The sequence below is a fragment of the Rhineura floridana genome, chromosome 3 (assembly GCF_030035675.1).
Source record: "Rhineura floridana isolate rRhiFlo1 chromosome 3, rRhiFlo1.hap2, whole genome shotgun sequence".
NCBI classification, from domain to species: domain Eukaryota; kingdom Metazoa; phylum Chordata; class Lepidosauria; order Squamata; family Rhineuridae; genus Rhineura; species Rhineura floridana.
The window spans coordinates 32,125,782-32,143,212 of NC_084482.1; the positions used below are offsets into that span (position 1 = coordinate 32,125,782).

General features: G+C 44.4%; 1 protein-coding gene across 1 annotated transcript in view; it reads right to left on the reverse strand.

Moving 5' to 3' along the window:
- CERS5 (ceramide synthase 5) overlaps positions 1-2,983 on the reverse strand; it is a 75,490-nt gene extending 72,507 nt beyond the window's left edge. The window contains exon 1 of the mRNA XM_061615245.1: positions 2,581-2,983. Within this exon, the coding sequence (XP_061471229.1) occupies positions 2,581-2,780 (200 nt within the window). The 5' untranslated portion in view covers positions 2,781-2,983. The remainder of the gene's footprint in view (positions 1-2,580) is intronic.
- Positions 2,984-17,431: the final 14,448 nt, after the last annotated feature.

Here is a 17,431-nt window from a genome sequence, read left to right on the forward strand (position 1 = left end):
TAAAGAGGGATGGGTGGCTACAGCTCAGTGTGGGGCTGTCAGGTAGACATTCAGGAGGTGCAGCTTTACCCTGCCTGGCCATGCAGAGATGGGGAAGCCTGCTTCTGTTGGATTTCCGACAGCCCCACAGCTGTGAAGAGTGCAGGAGCACTCTCACCAGTCTGGTGCCCATGTTCTGCGATCTTGCCCACCACTGCAATGGTGGTGCCTGAAACCTCCCCCATAAATCTGCCACCTCTAAGCATGGGCCCCTCTCCCCACTGGCTGGAATGGGGTGAGCCCCACACAGCAGGTGGCTGCTTTGGGTAACCAACTTCCCTGGCTGGGCCATGCTCTTCTGCCTTCTAAATTAGCCAGCTGAAATAGTTGTGAAGTGCTGGGGGGACTCCTGTTAGAAAAAAAAGCTTTTTTAGAAGTCAGGCTATAAATTCATTAGAATAAATTGATAAAACCAATAAATTCACATGCACTCCCAGCAGCTTGGAAACTCAGCAGTTGGCATAGTTTCAATTGAAAAATGAACAGAAAAAATTATAAAAGGTAAGGGCGCTGATTTATAATTTGCAGGGGGGCGCCAAACACACCAGCACCGGCCCTGCCTGTACTGTACATTGCAGTGCTAATGACAAATGACAAGACTGGTAAGAGAACATCTCTTTTCCTTTGCTCTTGAGAAAAGAGATATGTTCTCTGCCCCACTAGAACGGATTGCATACATAGTGTTTTTGAAGGAAAGCAAAGATGTGAATCAAATACAGATGCATTTCTCACTGTTTATGTATATGGACTTCCATTTCCACAGCACAGATAGAGGCAACTAAGGGACTAATATGAGCTCTACACAACTTTTAATGCTTCCCATGTAAAATAAAATGCCTCTGTGGACATAAAAACCCAGCTCATCAGGAAGAAAAGGTAAAGACCAGCCCTCTTTCTGTTGTACTAGTTTTCTATTTGGATGTTCATATTTTTAAAACATAGGGGGGACGTGCAAGTCCCTCAACTAGCAACTTTAAATGATGAAGTTCACTCTACTTCAAAAGGTGTACCTGCAACAATTTAAAGTCCAGCTGATCTCAGTTAGAAGATTCTTCCCCAGGGGCCACCAAGCTAGTTCTTCAAGGAACATCTAAAGGTAATTGTTCATGCTGTAATTTAATGAACTTTAGGGGTTTCCTTTTTTCTTCATTCCTGTGCTGGAACCTTCACCTCCTTATCCTCAGCCCACTCTACTACTTAATTCCCATCTTGATCTAATGCACATGCCAACTGCCTCTCAAATGAAGGTGGGCAATCTCAGGCTCGGGGTGAATGTGGCCCTCCAAGTTTTTCTATTTAGCCTTTGTGACTCATCTAGGCCACACCACTGCACCTGCTCTATGTCATCCTTGCGTTCTTTTGCATTCTTGAATTGTGACTCCTGCTTGCCTTGATGAAGATAGGAGGGATGCATATAGAAGCCTCTCACTTTGCATGGCTTGACTGTACCCTATTGTACAAAGGCCAGAGTCACATCTATTGCTCTATCCACTTTTGGCTTTGGCTCTGCCCACCTCTGGGAAGGCAGCCCATAAGGGAATATGGCCCTCAGGCTAAAAGATATTGCCCATCCCTGCTCTAAAAACTCTTGTTCTGTGTCCATTCACCCATCATAAAAATCATTGTAAAAAAAATAGGCCCATGATAGTTTATCTTGTATAAAACTTAAAAATGTGAAAGATACTACTTAAATAATAAATAGTTACTATTACCACCACAAATACCATCAATGTATGATCTTATGCAGCCTTTCCCAACCAGTGTGCCTCCAGATGCTGTTGGACCACAACTCCCATCAGCCTCAGTCAGCATTGCCAATGGTCAGGAAAGATGGGAGTTGTGGTCCAACAACATCTGGAGGCACACTGGTTGGGAAAGGCTGATTTATGTGTGGAATACACTGCATGCAGGCAGAATGACACTGCTGCTCCAGCAGCAGAATAGGAGGAGACCGAAGTTCAGGCTCCACATTCAGCCAGTGTGAGCACTAAAGTAGCCATGGGGCAGTTGTGTTCTTGCTCTCAACCTAATCTACCTCACAGGGCTGTTATGATAAAATTGGGAGTTGAAGAGAACCATGTGCACGAGCCTGAGTTTCTTAGGAGACTGGAATTTTAAAAACCCAATAAAAATAAATTGAAAGCGAATAAAGAAAGCAGTCCCCAAACATGGTACGTGAGAGTGAAAGGTACGCTCCTTACGATACAGAGACGAGAAGAACACTTTATATAAGGCTCCAGGTGCGAAAAAAAAGTAAATCTCCTCCACTCGAAACCTCGGAACGAGAGTCTGGACTAAAGTAACAGTAATCAGGGCGACGTTCACACGTAGCTCCCTCTCTTCCTCACACACACACACCGACCCCAGCAACAGACCGACCTCACTCGGGCAGTCAGCCGAGCGGAAGTGTGCGCTCGCCCCAAAGCCCGTCATCTCTCTTGGGGCGGGGTCTGCCCCCCTCCAGGTCCTACAACCTCAGCTGTCGTCTAGCTGAAGCGGATCTCCCCCCCTCCAAAAAACACCCCTTCCCGCTCGCTCTACCTCTCGAAGAGCTGCCTTAGCACGAAGATGCCGGCGGCCACAGGGAAAGCGACCAGAACATGGACGGCGCGGGGGTATCCGGCCTCGCCGTCGGGATCCTCCCGCTCCATATCGGCCCAGGTCACGTTAGCTGGAAACCAAAAGCGGTCATTCCACAGCCCGCTCCACAGCCAGGCTGCCGTCGTTGCCACTACCGCCATCTTTTCGCCGCCGCCCTACCGAGCTGCTACTATCTCCAGCCGCCGCCGCCGCCGGGAAGGAAGAGGGCGGGACCGGTCAGAGTCCACGCCCATCTATTTGGAGAGAGGACGCTCGTAAAGCTGCCTCCCACCGCTCCTCTACCTAAGCACAAGAGACCGTTAGGAACAAGGCGCATGCGCTCTGCCGTAGATTGACTTTGGGGGAAATCTGTCGCACGCAAGCCGGCAGAAGCGAAGAACATCGCCAGGTTACTGGTTAGAGGAGAAAGGAAGGAGTGCGCCTGCGTGGAAGAGGGTATCTTCGGGAGGGACGCCAAGTGTTGTCTGTCGATGGCAGATTTTACACATAAAGGAGCGAGGAGAAAAACAAGCCAACAAAGAATTAAGGTCCGGTTTGTTTGTTTTTATTTCATTCGCAACAGGCGATTACGGTTAAGGTGAAGTATATGCCAAAAGACTGAGCAGCACTAACTATTCCAGCATTGCAAAGCTGAAGCATTTCCCATTCCTCTAGCCGCATCTGCTGAATAATCTCTTGAAAGAGAGAGGCAAAGAAGTGTTCTAGGGAAACAAGCACCTAACTAACTTTTCTGTAACTGAAACGAAAGGGACCCTCCGATATTTATATTGATTCGGATTCAACTATTCTTGCAACACATGTGGCGTGGTTAAATTGTACAAAATGCAACGGCCCTACGCCTGGACTTCATCCTCCGAAAAGAACCGTGCGAGGGCGCTGTAGAATAGGAGCCTTTCGACCTATTAAAAACCCATGCCATGCAAGATGTACCGTTAAGACCGCAGTTGGCCTTTCTTAATATTTGGGAAGAGAGTAATGAAGATTTAGCAAGCAAATCTATTATTTTTTATGCTGTTGGCTGCCCGCATGGAAATCGCAAGGAACTGGAAGTTAGCAGATAACCTGATTTTGACAATTGGCTTTCCAGACTTTGGAATATTGCATTAGCTAAGAAATTGACTTTAAATATAAAGCTCGCTAAAGGGACAGTAGATGCAGACTGTTATGTTACGTGGGGTCCTCTTATAGACTACTTCAAAACTAATGAGCATAAGATACATGTGCCCAGTACATTTTTACATTTATGGGATAAGCTCTAAAAACATTCTCTTTACATAAGGCTATATGTAGGCTGCTGGAAAGTCTAGTGGTCTGGTTTTCCACAAAGACAGCCAGGAATGCCAAGGAAGGGTTAAGGCTTGCAGAAAGCTCAAGGACAGATGTGCAGGTGGCACAGAGCTTCTGTTGTCTATAAAGCCTTGAAACCGAAACCGCTTGCTGTGGGGGGTGTTAGTTGAATTAGGAAAGTATTCTCCTCTGTATTAACCTTTAATGTCAGTAAAAGACTCTTTAAGACTAAAAGGCCTGTGTGTCGGTCTCTTCTCTTGGGCTACTTCTCGGGCGGGTTGGACTGGATCCTCTGGGAACACGCAGCACATTACACCGCTGCCAACACTATATAGATAAGGTTAGTCATATTTTCTTAACGTATTTTGCATGACTTTTTCTGCATGTAGTTGATTACCGGGGGGGGATGATTTGTTTATTGTTGTGTATTTGATGTCATACAATTAATAAAATTAATATATATTTTTTAAAAGCCCATGTGACTGTCTCGCTGTTCCCCCTAACCTTGCTCAATAGTTCAACTACACTAAGGACTCCTCTGGCCTTCCTAAATACTAGGTTCAAATTAAATGATCTCACCACCACTTTGTATTAAAGAAGAGTAGGCCTTTAAAACAGCTTCCTTAGCTGTCTATCACACTAAAATTTACCGGTGACATTTTTTACATTTGCTATATGGAAGCTGAATTTTTTTTTTATTTGTGGATGGGAGACAGCCCCTTTCCTCCAGAAAAGGTAGCTATATCACAGACATCACACATGCAGCATGTGTGGAATTCCCTTGCCACAGAGGTGCACCTGATATTTTCATTATATAGTTTTCCTCATATGCTCAAGTGGCATCTCTACCCTGAGCTTTGACATTGATAAACATTTTCAGAAGCCACACTATTCCTGTGACTGTACATTTGTTTTAAACTGTTTTGAATATTGAATTCTTAAATTGTTGTAACCCACCCTGGGACCTTACGATGAACAGCGGATAAGAAATCAAATATTAAGAAGACTGCCAACTTTACTACTTCCCCTGTCTACAAGGACATACTGTATGTGACATTTTTGTGAGACACAACTATCCTAGTTTGTTCCTGTTATAACCCTCTGCTGCCTTCAAGGCATGAAGCCATGGCTTGCTCGCATAGGTTACACCCACTTCCACACTGTGTCCTGAAATCTGTTTTGCTCCCAGTTACCTTATTTTCAAGGTGTTTTATAATGAACAAACACTGGTTAAGAATACATTCACAAGAGCCCTGACTGAAACAGTGAAACTTAAAACGCAGAAAATAAAGACTCAAAAGCTGAGAGATTTCAGAACACCATGAAAGAGAAGAGTAGACAATCATAGGAGATAATGCATTTCAAACAAAGAGCAGGAAAGGGGAAAGCACATGTCATTTAAAAACAAAAGAACTGGAAAAACATGAAGATCTGAGGGGGTAAAAATAAAAAGGAAAGGAAAAAGGCAGGATGGAGCCAACTAATTAATACAGAAGTTAGTAAAATCCTGAACTGAGCATGGCAAGGGTATAGTAACCAGGAAAGGAAACTAGGGTGCAATCCAACTCGTATTTACGCTGGGCTGAGGGGAGTTGGATGTGGTGGACCCCCGGCTGAGCTGGCAGGGTTCCAGTCAGCCAGGCTCCGCCGGGCTCTGCTGGCAAGTGCCTGCCAGCCTGGCTCAGCCACAGCAGAGCCAAGATCCTACCAGCTCAGCTGGGGGTCTGCCAGGGAAGCCCAGCCTGGCACAAGGGGTGCCAGTGGAAGGTCCAAAAAAGGGGTGTTCTGAGAGCGTGTCAGATAAGGGGCCAATGGGGAAGGATTTACACAAGATCTAACTCTGTTTGGAGTGCTCCTGTGGGTCCTGATCCAGGCTCCATCTTTTGGCTAAGATTTCTATCTTAATTTCCAATCAGATAAATGTTTTTGTTTGAATTCTATGTTCCAAGCAACTGTGGTTGATGTTTAATGCATCATGCTCAGTAACATCACTCAGGCCCGCCCCCATGACATCACTAGGACCTGCTCCGGAAATCTCAGGGTTTGGGATGCTTCTGACCTGGCAACCCTATACACAAACAGTTATCAGAAATAAATCTAGAATGCCTTACCTCTACCCAAAAAACTGTGACCAACAATATCAAACACATAATTATCAGATCAAAGGGAAACATATTGTTGCAATATTGTTGTTTACTACTTCTAATTTTGATTTATGAAGTAGTTCCAGCTCAAAGAATGAAAAGGAATCCAGAAGTTAGCCGGCACAAAGATAAATGAAGCCTTCTGGCATCATGAATATCCAATTTATCAGCTTCTAGTTTATTTAAAATTTCAGTCGTTAAACCTTCTCCTGTTTTTTCATGTGATTGAATGAAGTCGATGAAGCTTTCTTCGATCATCACCTTACCATTAGAGTCAACATGGACGTATCTTATCATTTGACTCATTTGTTCTTTCCTTGAGACATCAGGAGTGCAGTTGAATAAAACTGTGTAGTACTTTGCTTTCTTAATTCTGCATATGATTTCATTTCTAGTTTTATCGCCAATCAATTTTATGATTTCATTTTGAATAATGGGTGAAAAATATGAAACGGAACCTTTTTATGTTTTTCAATACATTCTTTTAAAGTAGTATTATAATGGCTAGCAAATTCAATTAAATTTTAAAAAATTCCACAATTGGATCTCCAATTATTTCATTTGAACCTCTAAGAGCAATATTATTTTTGGCACAGAATAGAATAGCATCCACTATTATTTTCAATATTTCACGCCATATCATTTTTTCCTTGTTAATTGAATTAACTAAATAATCATTGAGCGCATTTCCTGATCTTATATCTTATATCTATTATTGGAGAACTTCATTTTTCAATAGCTACAGCCCTACTACTGCTCCATACCCCAGCCATTGTCTCTTGTGGTTGCTGCATTAACTACTTCTACCATACTCCCTTGTTCAGTGACAACCTCTGGGAATACCTACTGTTAACAGTTGTAGATTAATATCATCAAAGGGGGGTTCTTTGTTACATGCCCAAAACTCTTAAGATAGCCTTTGTGGGGCTCTTCTCATACTGTGACTGTGTGCAGACCATGCAAGTTATAGTTCAGCATTATGAGAACAAACTTAGCGTAGTTCCGGGCTCATCCATACTACCCTTCTCTGGCACAGATGCGGGATGGAATGTTTTCCTTTTAGATAAACTGTAGTTCAGTGTGCCATCCAAACCCTAAATTGTCTTAATGCTGGCTAGTTTCATAAACTGTTTATTCAAATCCAAGTCTTTTTTAGCCAAAGGCTATCAGTTCAGAGCATGATAAAAACAGAAGTGCACATCACCTTCCTCTCTACAGCAATAGACTACAAAAAGAAGTGAAATACTACCATTTGAAATTTAACTCAGTACTTTAACCCCAAGTTAACAGCCACCTGTTACCTGGTGCTCCCCCCCACACACACACTTTCATTGTTCTAAATCGTCCTGGCAGCCAACAATATGGGATTCAGCCCATTCCTTTTTACTAGACAAAACTTCAGCTAGGAAGCTAGCTAGACAAACTATGGTCTTATAGTTCTGGCTTGTCAGCATAAAGACAAGTAAGCTTCAAGTTGGCTAGTTTCCACTAACTATAGTTAAATCTAACTACAGTTTGTCTGGGTTTGGATGACACAGAAAGCCAATTGTAGTCCAATTGTAACAATAAGCCCATGAGTTGCCAACATGGCACTCGGGGGCGCCCATGCGCCTGCAGAGGCTTTCCCTGGTGCCCGCAGGGTCCCATTTCCTTGCTGAAATTAGGCTGGGAAGAAGCCTTTTTAGCCAATATGGCACCTACAACGGTTCCTCGTTTGTAAATGCACCAACAGCCCCAAAAGGTTGGTGACTCCTGCACTCAAATATAGATTAATTCACTAATAGGCAAAAAACCTTGCAGTTAAAGAACGTAGCTATAGCAAACAGATATTTCTATTCCCTGGTGCATTCACTATAGCTGCCCAATTTCCCTGCTGCTTAAAGTTTGATAGAAATATCTGTTGGCTATAGTTATGTTCTTAAACTGCAAGGTTTTTTTTTTTACCTGTTAGTGAATTTCTCTGCTTTTTAAATCAGGCGGTAAGAAATGGGATCCTGTGCAAGTTTGCTGAGAATGGATTGATCATTTGCATGCTTACTGAGTTCAGTGGGATTTACTTCCCTGCAATCATGCTTAGGATAGGTGAAACTGACCATGGGGAAGAGAAGGGTGGGGAGAGTAGAGGGAAGGAAGAGGGGGGCAGAGGAAAGCAGAAGGAGGGGGAGGGGAAGCAGATTGGAAGGGGAGGGGGAGGAGTGAAGGAAGGGGGAGAAAGGGGCAACAGGGAGGTGATGGGAGGGAGAAGGGGAGGGCCAGTTTGATCATTTACATGCTTATTGAGTTAAATGGGATTTACTCCTGTACAATCATGATTGAAAATGAATTGGACTGCCTTCATGTCGATTCCGACTTATGGCGACCCTATGAATAGGGTTTTCATGGTAATCAGTATTCAGAAGTGATTTACCATTGCCTTCCTCTGAGGCTGAGAGGCAGTGACTGGCCCAAGGTCACCCAGTGAGCTTCATGGCTGTGTAGGGATTTGAACCCTGGTCTCTCAGGTCGTAGTCCTAGGATAGGTAAAACTGACCATGGGGAGGAGGAGGAGGGGCGGTGCGTAGGGGAACGAGGGGATTGAAAGAGGATGGGGGAGGGGAAAGAAGAAGAGGGGAGGGCAGATTTGATCATTTGCATGCTTTTTGACTATAGTGGGATTTAGTCCTGTGCAATCATGCTTACGATACGTGAAACTGACCTGGGGGAGGGAGAAGGAGGGCAGAAAGGGGAGGGGGAGGGAGGAAGGGGGAGGGGATAAACTTGGATGGGTAGGAACTGGGCAGAGTAGAAGCCCCTTTCCTTTCCAAAAGGAAAACGTTGTGAACAGTATCATTCCCCCACCTTTTTTTTATGTAAGTAATACTTTATTGCTCATGGCCAAAGGCCTCCGCAATGACATACAAGTACAAAGAACAAACACCAATGTAAAATACACATGTCAGTCAACAATAAAAATAATCAACCAGGTTAAAATGATACACTAAGAGGAGAATTTGAACCATCCTATTCAAAAATGAGAAGTCCATATCTAGGATCTACAAGGAAACAAAACCAACCAGATAAAAGCGTGGCTGAGGCCCAGTCATGCCTACGTGTAACAATTTAGGAGGGAACAGTATCCATTGGACGTGGCTCTGCTTCCTTTTGGTACTTGGCTCTAATTTTCCCTGCAGCAAAGGCAAAGTTTGCCACTTGTCAGGTTACAAAAATGTCCGTGCTGGCTAAAAGGATGCATACCTGTTCAAGGATCGGCCTATTCTTAGTCAGTTGACTGATGGGAGAGAAAAACTTAGCCCTAAGGGTATTATAGAGAGGGCAACTCAGAAAATAATGAGCAATGTCCTCCACTTCGCCTGAGTTACATATATAGCAACGTTGGTGAAATGGGATGTTTCCATATCTCCCATCAAGGAGGGCAGATGGCATTGTTTGGAAACGTAAGGCAGTGAAGGCTTTTCTCAGCCAAGGAGCCTCTAAAAAGAAGAAGTAAGGTTCCCTAATAAAAGAGGTTTTAAACATGGGGAACCAATGGGAAAAAGTTGTCTGCGTTGTGGCGTAAATATCCCATCTTTTGGAATAGAAAAATATTCTTCATCACCGATTTAACTCGTGTAGAAACATAGGCAGGAAGGGACTCTAAGCTTATCCCATAGCAGGCAAGGGTAGATTTAGTCCTATTTAGCCAGTTGATTTGTGAGGGGTTTTGTGACTGTTCCAGAAAGCATTTTTTTGGCAACCGGGTGTCATTCATAGAGACTAATCTTAACCAGTAGGAGACAAGAGCCACATGCACTAGGGCTTCTACCGGATAAAGACCTGTCTCTGACCTCAAAAAGGGAACGGGAGTTCCCTTCGGTGCTGCCAACACCCTACAGATGAAGGCATTTTGGATTTTCTCTAGCGACTGGATGTTAGCGTGGCCCCAAATCTCAGCGCCATAAAGGAGCATAGGTATGATTTTCCTTTGGAACACCTCCAGTACAGGCGGAACCAGAGAGCCTCCTTGGAATTTAAAAAAACGCAAAAGGAGTTGGATAGAATGGGAGGCCTTCAATTTAGCTGATTCAACATGTGATTTCCAAGAGAGGGTGGAGGCAAAGGTGAGGCCCAGGTACCTAAAAAAACATTGTTGCTGTATAGGTGTTTCATTTAATTTCCAAGAATGACGCTTAGTTTTCTTGCCAAAGACTACAACTTTGGTCTTGGAGTAATTAATTGTTAGATGTTCCTTCAAGCAAAAGGAGCCCAGGCTTCTTAGAAGCCTCCTCATACCAATTTGCGTAAGGGAGATCAGGGCTAGGTCGTCGGCATAAAGTAACACCGATGGGGTAGCATCTAAAATCGAGAGGGGGGGGAAGTAGGGCCCGAGAGTTCTTCAACAATGTTATTAATGTAAAAATTAAAAAGAAATGGAGCCAAAAGGCAGCCTTGTCGTACTCTCTCTTTGTTGGAACATCATCTGATAGAAGGCCGTTGGCTCCCAACCTAACCCTAAGGAGCGTGTTTGTATGGAGTATTTGTAGGAGGCAGAGTAGGCGTCGGTCGATGTTTGTGGCAGCTAATTTCTGCCAAAGCCTCTCCCTATCAATAAGGTCAAAGGCAGCTGAAAAATCCACAAAGGTAACAAATAATTCTCTTCTCTTATGAAGGGAGCATTTCTGGACTAGATGGAGCAGTGTAAAACAATGGTCCAGAGTTGACTTGCCCTTAACAAATCCTGCCTGTTCTTCCGCGATAATCGTGTTTTCAACTGCCCAAAAGAGCAGTTTCTCCAGCAAGTATTTGGCATACAACTTCGCAGCGACATCAATAAGGCTGATAGGTCTAAAGTTTTTCGGGTCAGACTTGGAGCCGCTTTTATGAATTGGAATCACTGTGCTGGCCGCCCATCCCTTCAGGACTGAGCCGCTGTGGTTGATAAAAGTGAACAGCTTGGCAAGGACCGAAGCCCACCAGTCAGGGTTGGCTTTGAATAATTCCGCGGGGATCATGTCCTCTCCCGGTGCTTTTTTAGTGGGAAGGGCATTGATTAAATAGCATAATTCTTGGGGGTCCACAGGCTCCCACTCTTTACATACCTGTAGGGACAGAGGTAATAGACTAAACTGAGTATCCCTAGTGGGGGAGGCTGTGCCCAAAGAAAAAAGGTCCGCAAAATAAGAGCACCATTTGCTCGACGAAATTAGGTTTTCTATACAGAAATGTTCCCCTTTGAACCCTCTCGAAATAAGGTCCCAGAAATTTGCTGAGTTAGTGTCCATTAACGCTAGGGCCAACTCCTTCCATTGTTGACGAATAAAATTTGCTTTTTTTTTACGTGATAGGTTTTCATAGGCCCTATGTAAGAATATGTACAAACTAAAATTTTCTGGTGAATCTTCCCTTCTTAGGGATCTTATAGAACGAGCAAGTTTCTTTTTGGCTTCAACACATTGACAATCAAACCACCCATATTGCCTTCGGGCAGGGGGGCAGAAAGTCGTCAGCATGGGCCTTAGACCTTCAATTAGGGACTTATAGCAGTTGAGAGGGTCTGCCACATCTAAGAGTTGCTCTCGACGCATGAGAATGGCCGGTGAGTTTAAGTAAGAGTTCAGGTCATCTTGGAGCCTCGCATTCCATCTAATCCTTCTCATACCAGACAAAAACAGATTTTCCTGGGGAATAGCGCCAGAAAGTTGAACACTTGATGTAAAGAACAGTAGCCGATAGATTGGCATATGGTCACTTTCTGGTCTAACCAATACGGTAAAGGCCTCTAAGTAGGGCATTAAGGCAAGGGAGAGGAACTTAAAGTCAATCACACTCATTCCTCTGGGTCCGTAATACGTATATGACTCTGAAGCCGGGTTACTAGGGGAGCCATTACAAATAATATGGTATTTGTATAGGAGAGCAAAGAGCGCACAACCCGCCGCGGTAATTACTGGGTCCCTCGAGCACCTAGCAGGGCAGAAGGGCAGGTCATCCATTGAGAAGCCCATTTTATCTCCTATAACGGAATTGTTCGCACCTATTCTGGCATTAAAGTCCCCAGCCAGGAGGATTAAGGGATCTGCCACTTCCTGGAATATGTAATATAGGGCCTGGTCTAACTCTGTCCAGACTGGTGAATCCCTTTGCCTACTCTTCGCGTTAGGGACATAGATGTTAATAAGGATAATTTTCACGTTCGTAGGCCAAGTAATTTGGGTGACCAGCATGTTGTTAATGGACGGGACAGGAAGTTGTGTAATAATTACGTTTAAGTCAACAGAAATTAGTGTAGCAAGGCCACCGAGCGATCTGCCACCCTTTACTGAGTTTATCGCTGGGAGGGAGACCGGCACAAACCCTGGGACGGAGGGGAAAGCCGGGCAAGTGACCCAAGTTTCTTGAAGACATAAGGTATGAAATTGCGAGCAAAATTGTCTAAAAGGGGTGTCTTCAAGTTTACTACGCCAACCCGCCACATTCCACGAGATCACCTTGAGAGTCAGCTGCTTTGGACACATTTGGGGGGTGGGCAGTCACAAATGTGGATTTGTGGTTGGGCTGTCCAAGGACGGAGTCGACTTTTGGGGGGAATTAAGGAGGCTGATTATCTCACATGAAGCTGCTGGTCTACTGACATTTGAGATGGAAAAAGTCAGGTGAGGCACCAGAGCCACAGGTGGACATTTTGAAGGAGAACCTAACTCTGAATTCTCCAAGAATCTTAAATCCGTCCAGGAGGGAGTAGTATATGTATTTAAATACTCCTTGCAAGACGGGGGCAAACAGGCAGAAAGACTAGCATGTGGAGGAGGATGGTCTGGTATGGATTGGGGCTCCATGGCTGCCATACGAGACGAATTACTAGGTGATGGGAAAAGCCCCTTCTCAGATGGTTCCAGATGAGTTTCTGGGTTTATTTGCTGTGGAACTTCCATATGCCTCATCCTAGACTGTAGGCGGTGAGCAAGGGTTTGTAATCTCGCAATAATATCCCATTGCTCAGGGGCCGGGAGGTAGCTAAAGTTCTTAAAGAGGACCCTCTCTTCCTCTATAAGGAAACTCCAAGATTCGTCCTGTTGTCCGGCCACCGTGTCACTGTCTGCATTGAAGTGTGTGAACGAGTTTGGTGGCGGGGACTCCAAGGCATTCTCCCCTGTTACGTGTAGTGGTGTGGGGGACCCGATTTACAGAGCCCAAGATGAGGAGTCAATGTCAATCTGTGAAGGCGGTTGTGAAAACGGTGAAGCTTCCACTTGGGGGAGCTTGACCCGCATGGTCTTAATGTCGGGAGAAGAACCCTTTTCCAATGACAAGTGGGGTTCATGGACACCATCGCAGACAGAGCGTGGGCATTGTGTGAGCTTCGATGCCGAGATTAGTGGTTGCGGGTCCACATCATTTTTAAACTGCCTTTGGATGAATATACCCTGAGCACACATTATGCGTCTGTTTGAGTGTAATAAGCGAACCGTGTCCTGATCTCTAAAGGTAAGGAGAACCCTAGAGGGCAGATGGTTATTGTATAGGTATTCTACTTCACCTACATCCACCACCGTTATCTGCCTCATAGACATCGCGTGTAGAAGTTTGATGATGTGAAGCTTACGACTAAGTAGGGATTCTCGGGGCTTAAGCCTAGGACAATTGAGCAGAACAATTTTGTTCCGGCTATATTTTAAGTTCCAGGGCTTCACTTTGTTTTCATGATGAGAAGATATGTGGAGAGTCGGGACAATCTTAGGTAAGTGGGGCAATGTTGTTGGCGTCTCCGGTGGTATAGGAGCATCATGATGCCTGTTGATTGAAGTTCTTGGGCGGTCTAGGGAGCAAGAAGGGTTCTTTTGGAGATCCTTAAATTTTAATTGTGCGTCCAGTATTTTGAACAATTTAGAAAAGTTCATTTTCTTGTTCCTCGGCCGCCTGAAATTCTTAACTTTTTATTTTTTTCCAGCTGCAGAGGTTTTCGACTTGAGGCGGCAGAAGCGGCACCCCCGTCTAGCCTGTTTGGCATTAGAACGAGGCGGGTTTACACTCTGGAGGGGAGCTGATAGTTGAATGAGCAGCTTCTTAAGTTCCTCTGTGAGAGTTGTAAGGAGCGTGTTGGACTCGCTTATAAAGTTTTTGATGCCTAAAATGTCTCACAAAAGAGTTGTCAAGAACGAATCCATCTGGTAGAAATTCCAAAAGTGAGTAGCAAGATGAGTATTATCCAATAACTCATGATCTGGAGTCAAGTACGGTGGATGGGTGGGGGAGGAGCAGAGTGGACTCGTGGGCCTATTATAAGCCCTGTTGTGATTTGGGTCCCCGGGAGGGTTGGCCTTCCGCACCTCTCTCAAACCTTCAGCCTGCTCTATTTCCTGAGCCAGGTTCTGCGCGGAATAGATTGACATGTCCGTCAAAAGGATCCCTTTCGTATTGAGTGACCAGTCTGGATTCGACCTGACAGCCGAAGGCAGAGATACATTATTAGCAGCAATAACCCCTGAGGGTACCCCACCTCTGTCAAATGAATTTTCTGTCAAATGAATTATGAGAATTCTGACAGAAAAAGTCCAAAAGGGGTCTGGTTTTTCTCTCTCATTTTACACTTTGAAGTCTCTATTCTCTCTGATTGTTTTGTATATCGCCATGAAGATTTAGAGGATTGTTAAGTAAGCATTTCTGAGTTCAGGACTATACGTTGTGTAAGGTTTTGTTTTGAAATGAGCTTATGGGAAGCATTAGAATGGCAAGGGCTCCTGCTGGGAGGAAGGGTGGGATATACATCAAATAATAAAAATAAAATAAATAATGGGGGGTATTTTCAATTTTACATTGCGGAATGTGAAAAATCCATGCTAACTATAGTATACAGCCACTCTCGTGGCTGTGTAATGTTACATCTAAGCATAGTGCTATATTTGGAGTACTCAAGAAGTGCCTTATATATGCTACGGAATTTTATTACAAGCATGAAAGACAGTGTAGCATCAGGAGTCTGAAAGAAGAATTGACATTATTCAACAGGTAATTCAGCAAGACTGGAAAGAAGCCCTTCTTTAAGAAAGCAAAGGGACATCGACCAGAGACCAGTATGGACATTTTAAGAGCTACCTGAGAAATAAGGTATATTTAGTCAGCATGATCAAATGGAAGAACTTTGAGACCCTTGATTTTGCGAGCGACAGGATTTCATGTGTAACTTTGCTTTGGTAAAGGAACCACTGTATGCACACACACATACATAAAATCACTGTTTTTGCACTTGTATGGGTGCTAAAGCTATTTGCTCTGGTCATAGTACAGATGAGGTCACAAAAGGGTAACCATGTGGGAAGCAGTATAGTAAGTGTTCAGTTTACCCATTACTAGCACTGTAATCTCTAAGATTAATTCCAACCTGTTCTTAGGGTTTAAAACTTGGAGTGGCTTGGATAGGATTTAGAATAAAGAGAGAAGTCAGAAGGACTCCATAGTGCCTGTTGAACACTGGAACAGTGTGTTTTATAGATAACCAGCTGTACTCTCCATTGTTGGGAAACTATATGCCAGTTACCTTAATGGTAGACTGACCTCATGGATTGAGGAGGAATCCATTCTAGGCCCCGAACAGGCAGGTTTTAGAAAATCTAGATCCACCCTAGACCATTGTATCCTTCTAAGCCACCTTGCCGAAAAATACACCAGTTCCCTTGGTAACGGTCTACACGTGGCCTTCATTGACCTTCAAGCGGCCTTTGACTCAATCCCCAGAGATAGGCTATGGGCAAAACTTATGCATACATCCATTGATAAAAGACTCTTATATCTCATTTTCCAACTCCACCAGCCCTCTACTTTTCGGGTTAGGTGTAGAATTGATGGTTCCATGACTAACCCTATTCCAGTCACCAGGGGGGTAAGGCAGGGATGTATACTGGCCCCCACACTTTTCAATCTGTATTTAAATGATCTTAGTTCATATTGCCAATCCGCTAATTTTCACCCTCCTAAAATTGCAAACCAGTCTTGCCCTCTACTACTCTATGCCGACAATACGGCACTACTGTCCTTATCTAGAATAGGCCTCAGAAGGCTCCTCCGTACCTATATGGCCTATTGCGATACAAACCTTCTGACCATCAACTTCTCCAAAACTAAGATCTTGATCTTCTCCCCACGCCTAGCTACACCAGTCTGGAGAATCAACGGCCAGAGGATTTCCCAGGTCTGGGAATTTAAATACTTGGGGATCACATTCCACTCCTCACTATCTTGGACCCCTCATATTCGTTCCTCCGTTGCCTCAGCCAGGATCACGGCCAAAGCGCTACTCCGCTATTTTTTTTCCAAAGGCGGTCAATTTGTTCCCGCAGCCACCAGAGTTTTTGCTGCCAAGATCATTCCCCAACTCCTGTATGGAAGCCCAATATGGATTCTGAATCTCTGTCCCAAAATTGAGGCTATTCAATCCAACTTCCTTCGCTCCATCCTAGGTGTCCCCCGCTGCGTTCCCAATGCTGTTCTAAGACTCGAGGCCGGGTTGTCCTCCCTAGAATCCCTGGCTTGGTCCCGAACATTGTGTTTCTGGGTCAAGCTGGCCTCTCCCAACCCAGCGCTGGGATACCTCTCGGCTATCCAGTGTGACTCCTTTAATTCCTCTTGGGCCAAAGCGGTGCAGTACAAATTTTCCTCCCATGGCTTCTCACTGGAGTCTTCAACTTCCCTCGATCCAAGCTCAACTAAAGCAGCCATTAATAGGCGTTTAAAGGACATTGACCTCCAGCGGGACACAGCTAACGCCGCCACAACCTGTTCCCCCACTTACTCTGGTCTGAGGTTTTTTTCCCCTTTTCCTGCCCCGTATCTTGAATTTCTTGACCTCCCGCGCTACAGACTAGTTTTCACCAGGGCTAGGCTTAACTGTTTAACGTCAGCCCTTCTCGAAGGCCGCTATCGGGGCATCCCGTTTGCCCATCGTCTGTGTTCATGTCATCTCAACGAAATTGAATCCCTTTCACACATGCTTTTTACCTGCCCCTTCTACTCCACCCCATGTGCTAAGTTCCTAAACCCCCTGATTGCAAATCTCCCACAAAATAGAACAGTCCCTGATCGACTACAATTCCTTTTAAGTGGCACCGACAAATCCATATCGTTTGGGGTCGCCAAGTTTCTCCACCTGGCTCAATCCCTACGATGTGAAAATATCACAAACTCAAAGTGATGACAGATGCAACCTCTGCATAACCTGCCACTTTAATCTTATATGTTTGTATTTTTATTTTTAATTTTTAGCTTCTAATATTTTATGTATAACGGGTCTCTGGCCGCACAATAAAAATTTGAATTTGAATTTAGATAACCAGCTGACCTAGTACATCTTTAACCAAGTGCTCTGCTTTACTAGTGCTTTATTTTATGGC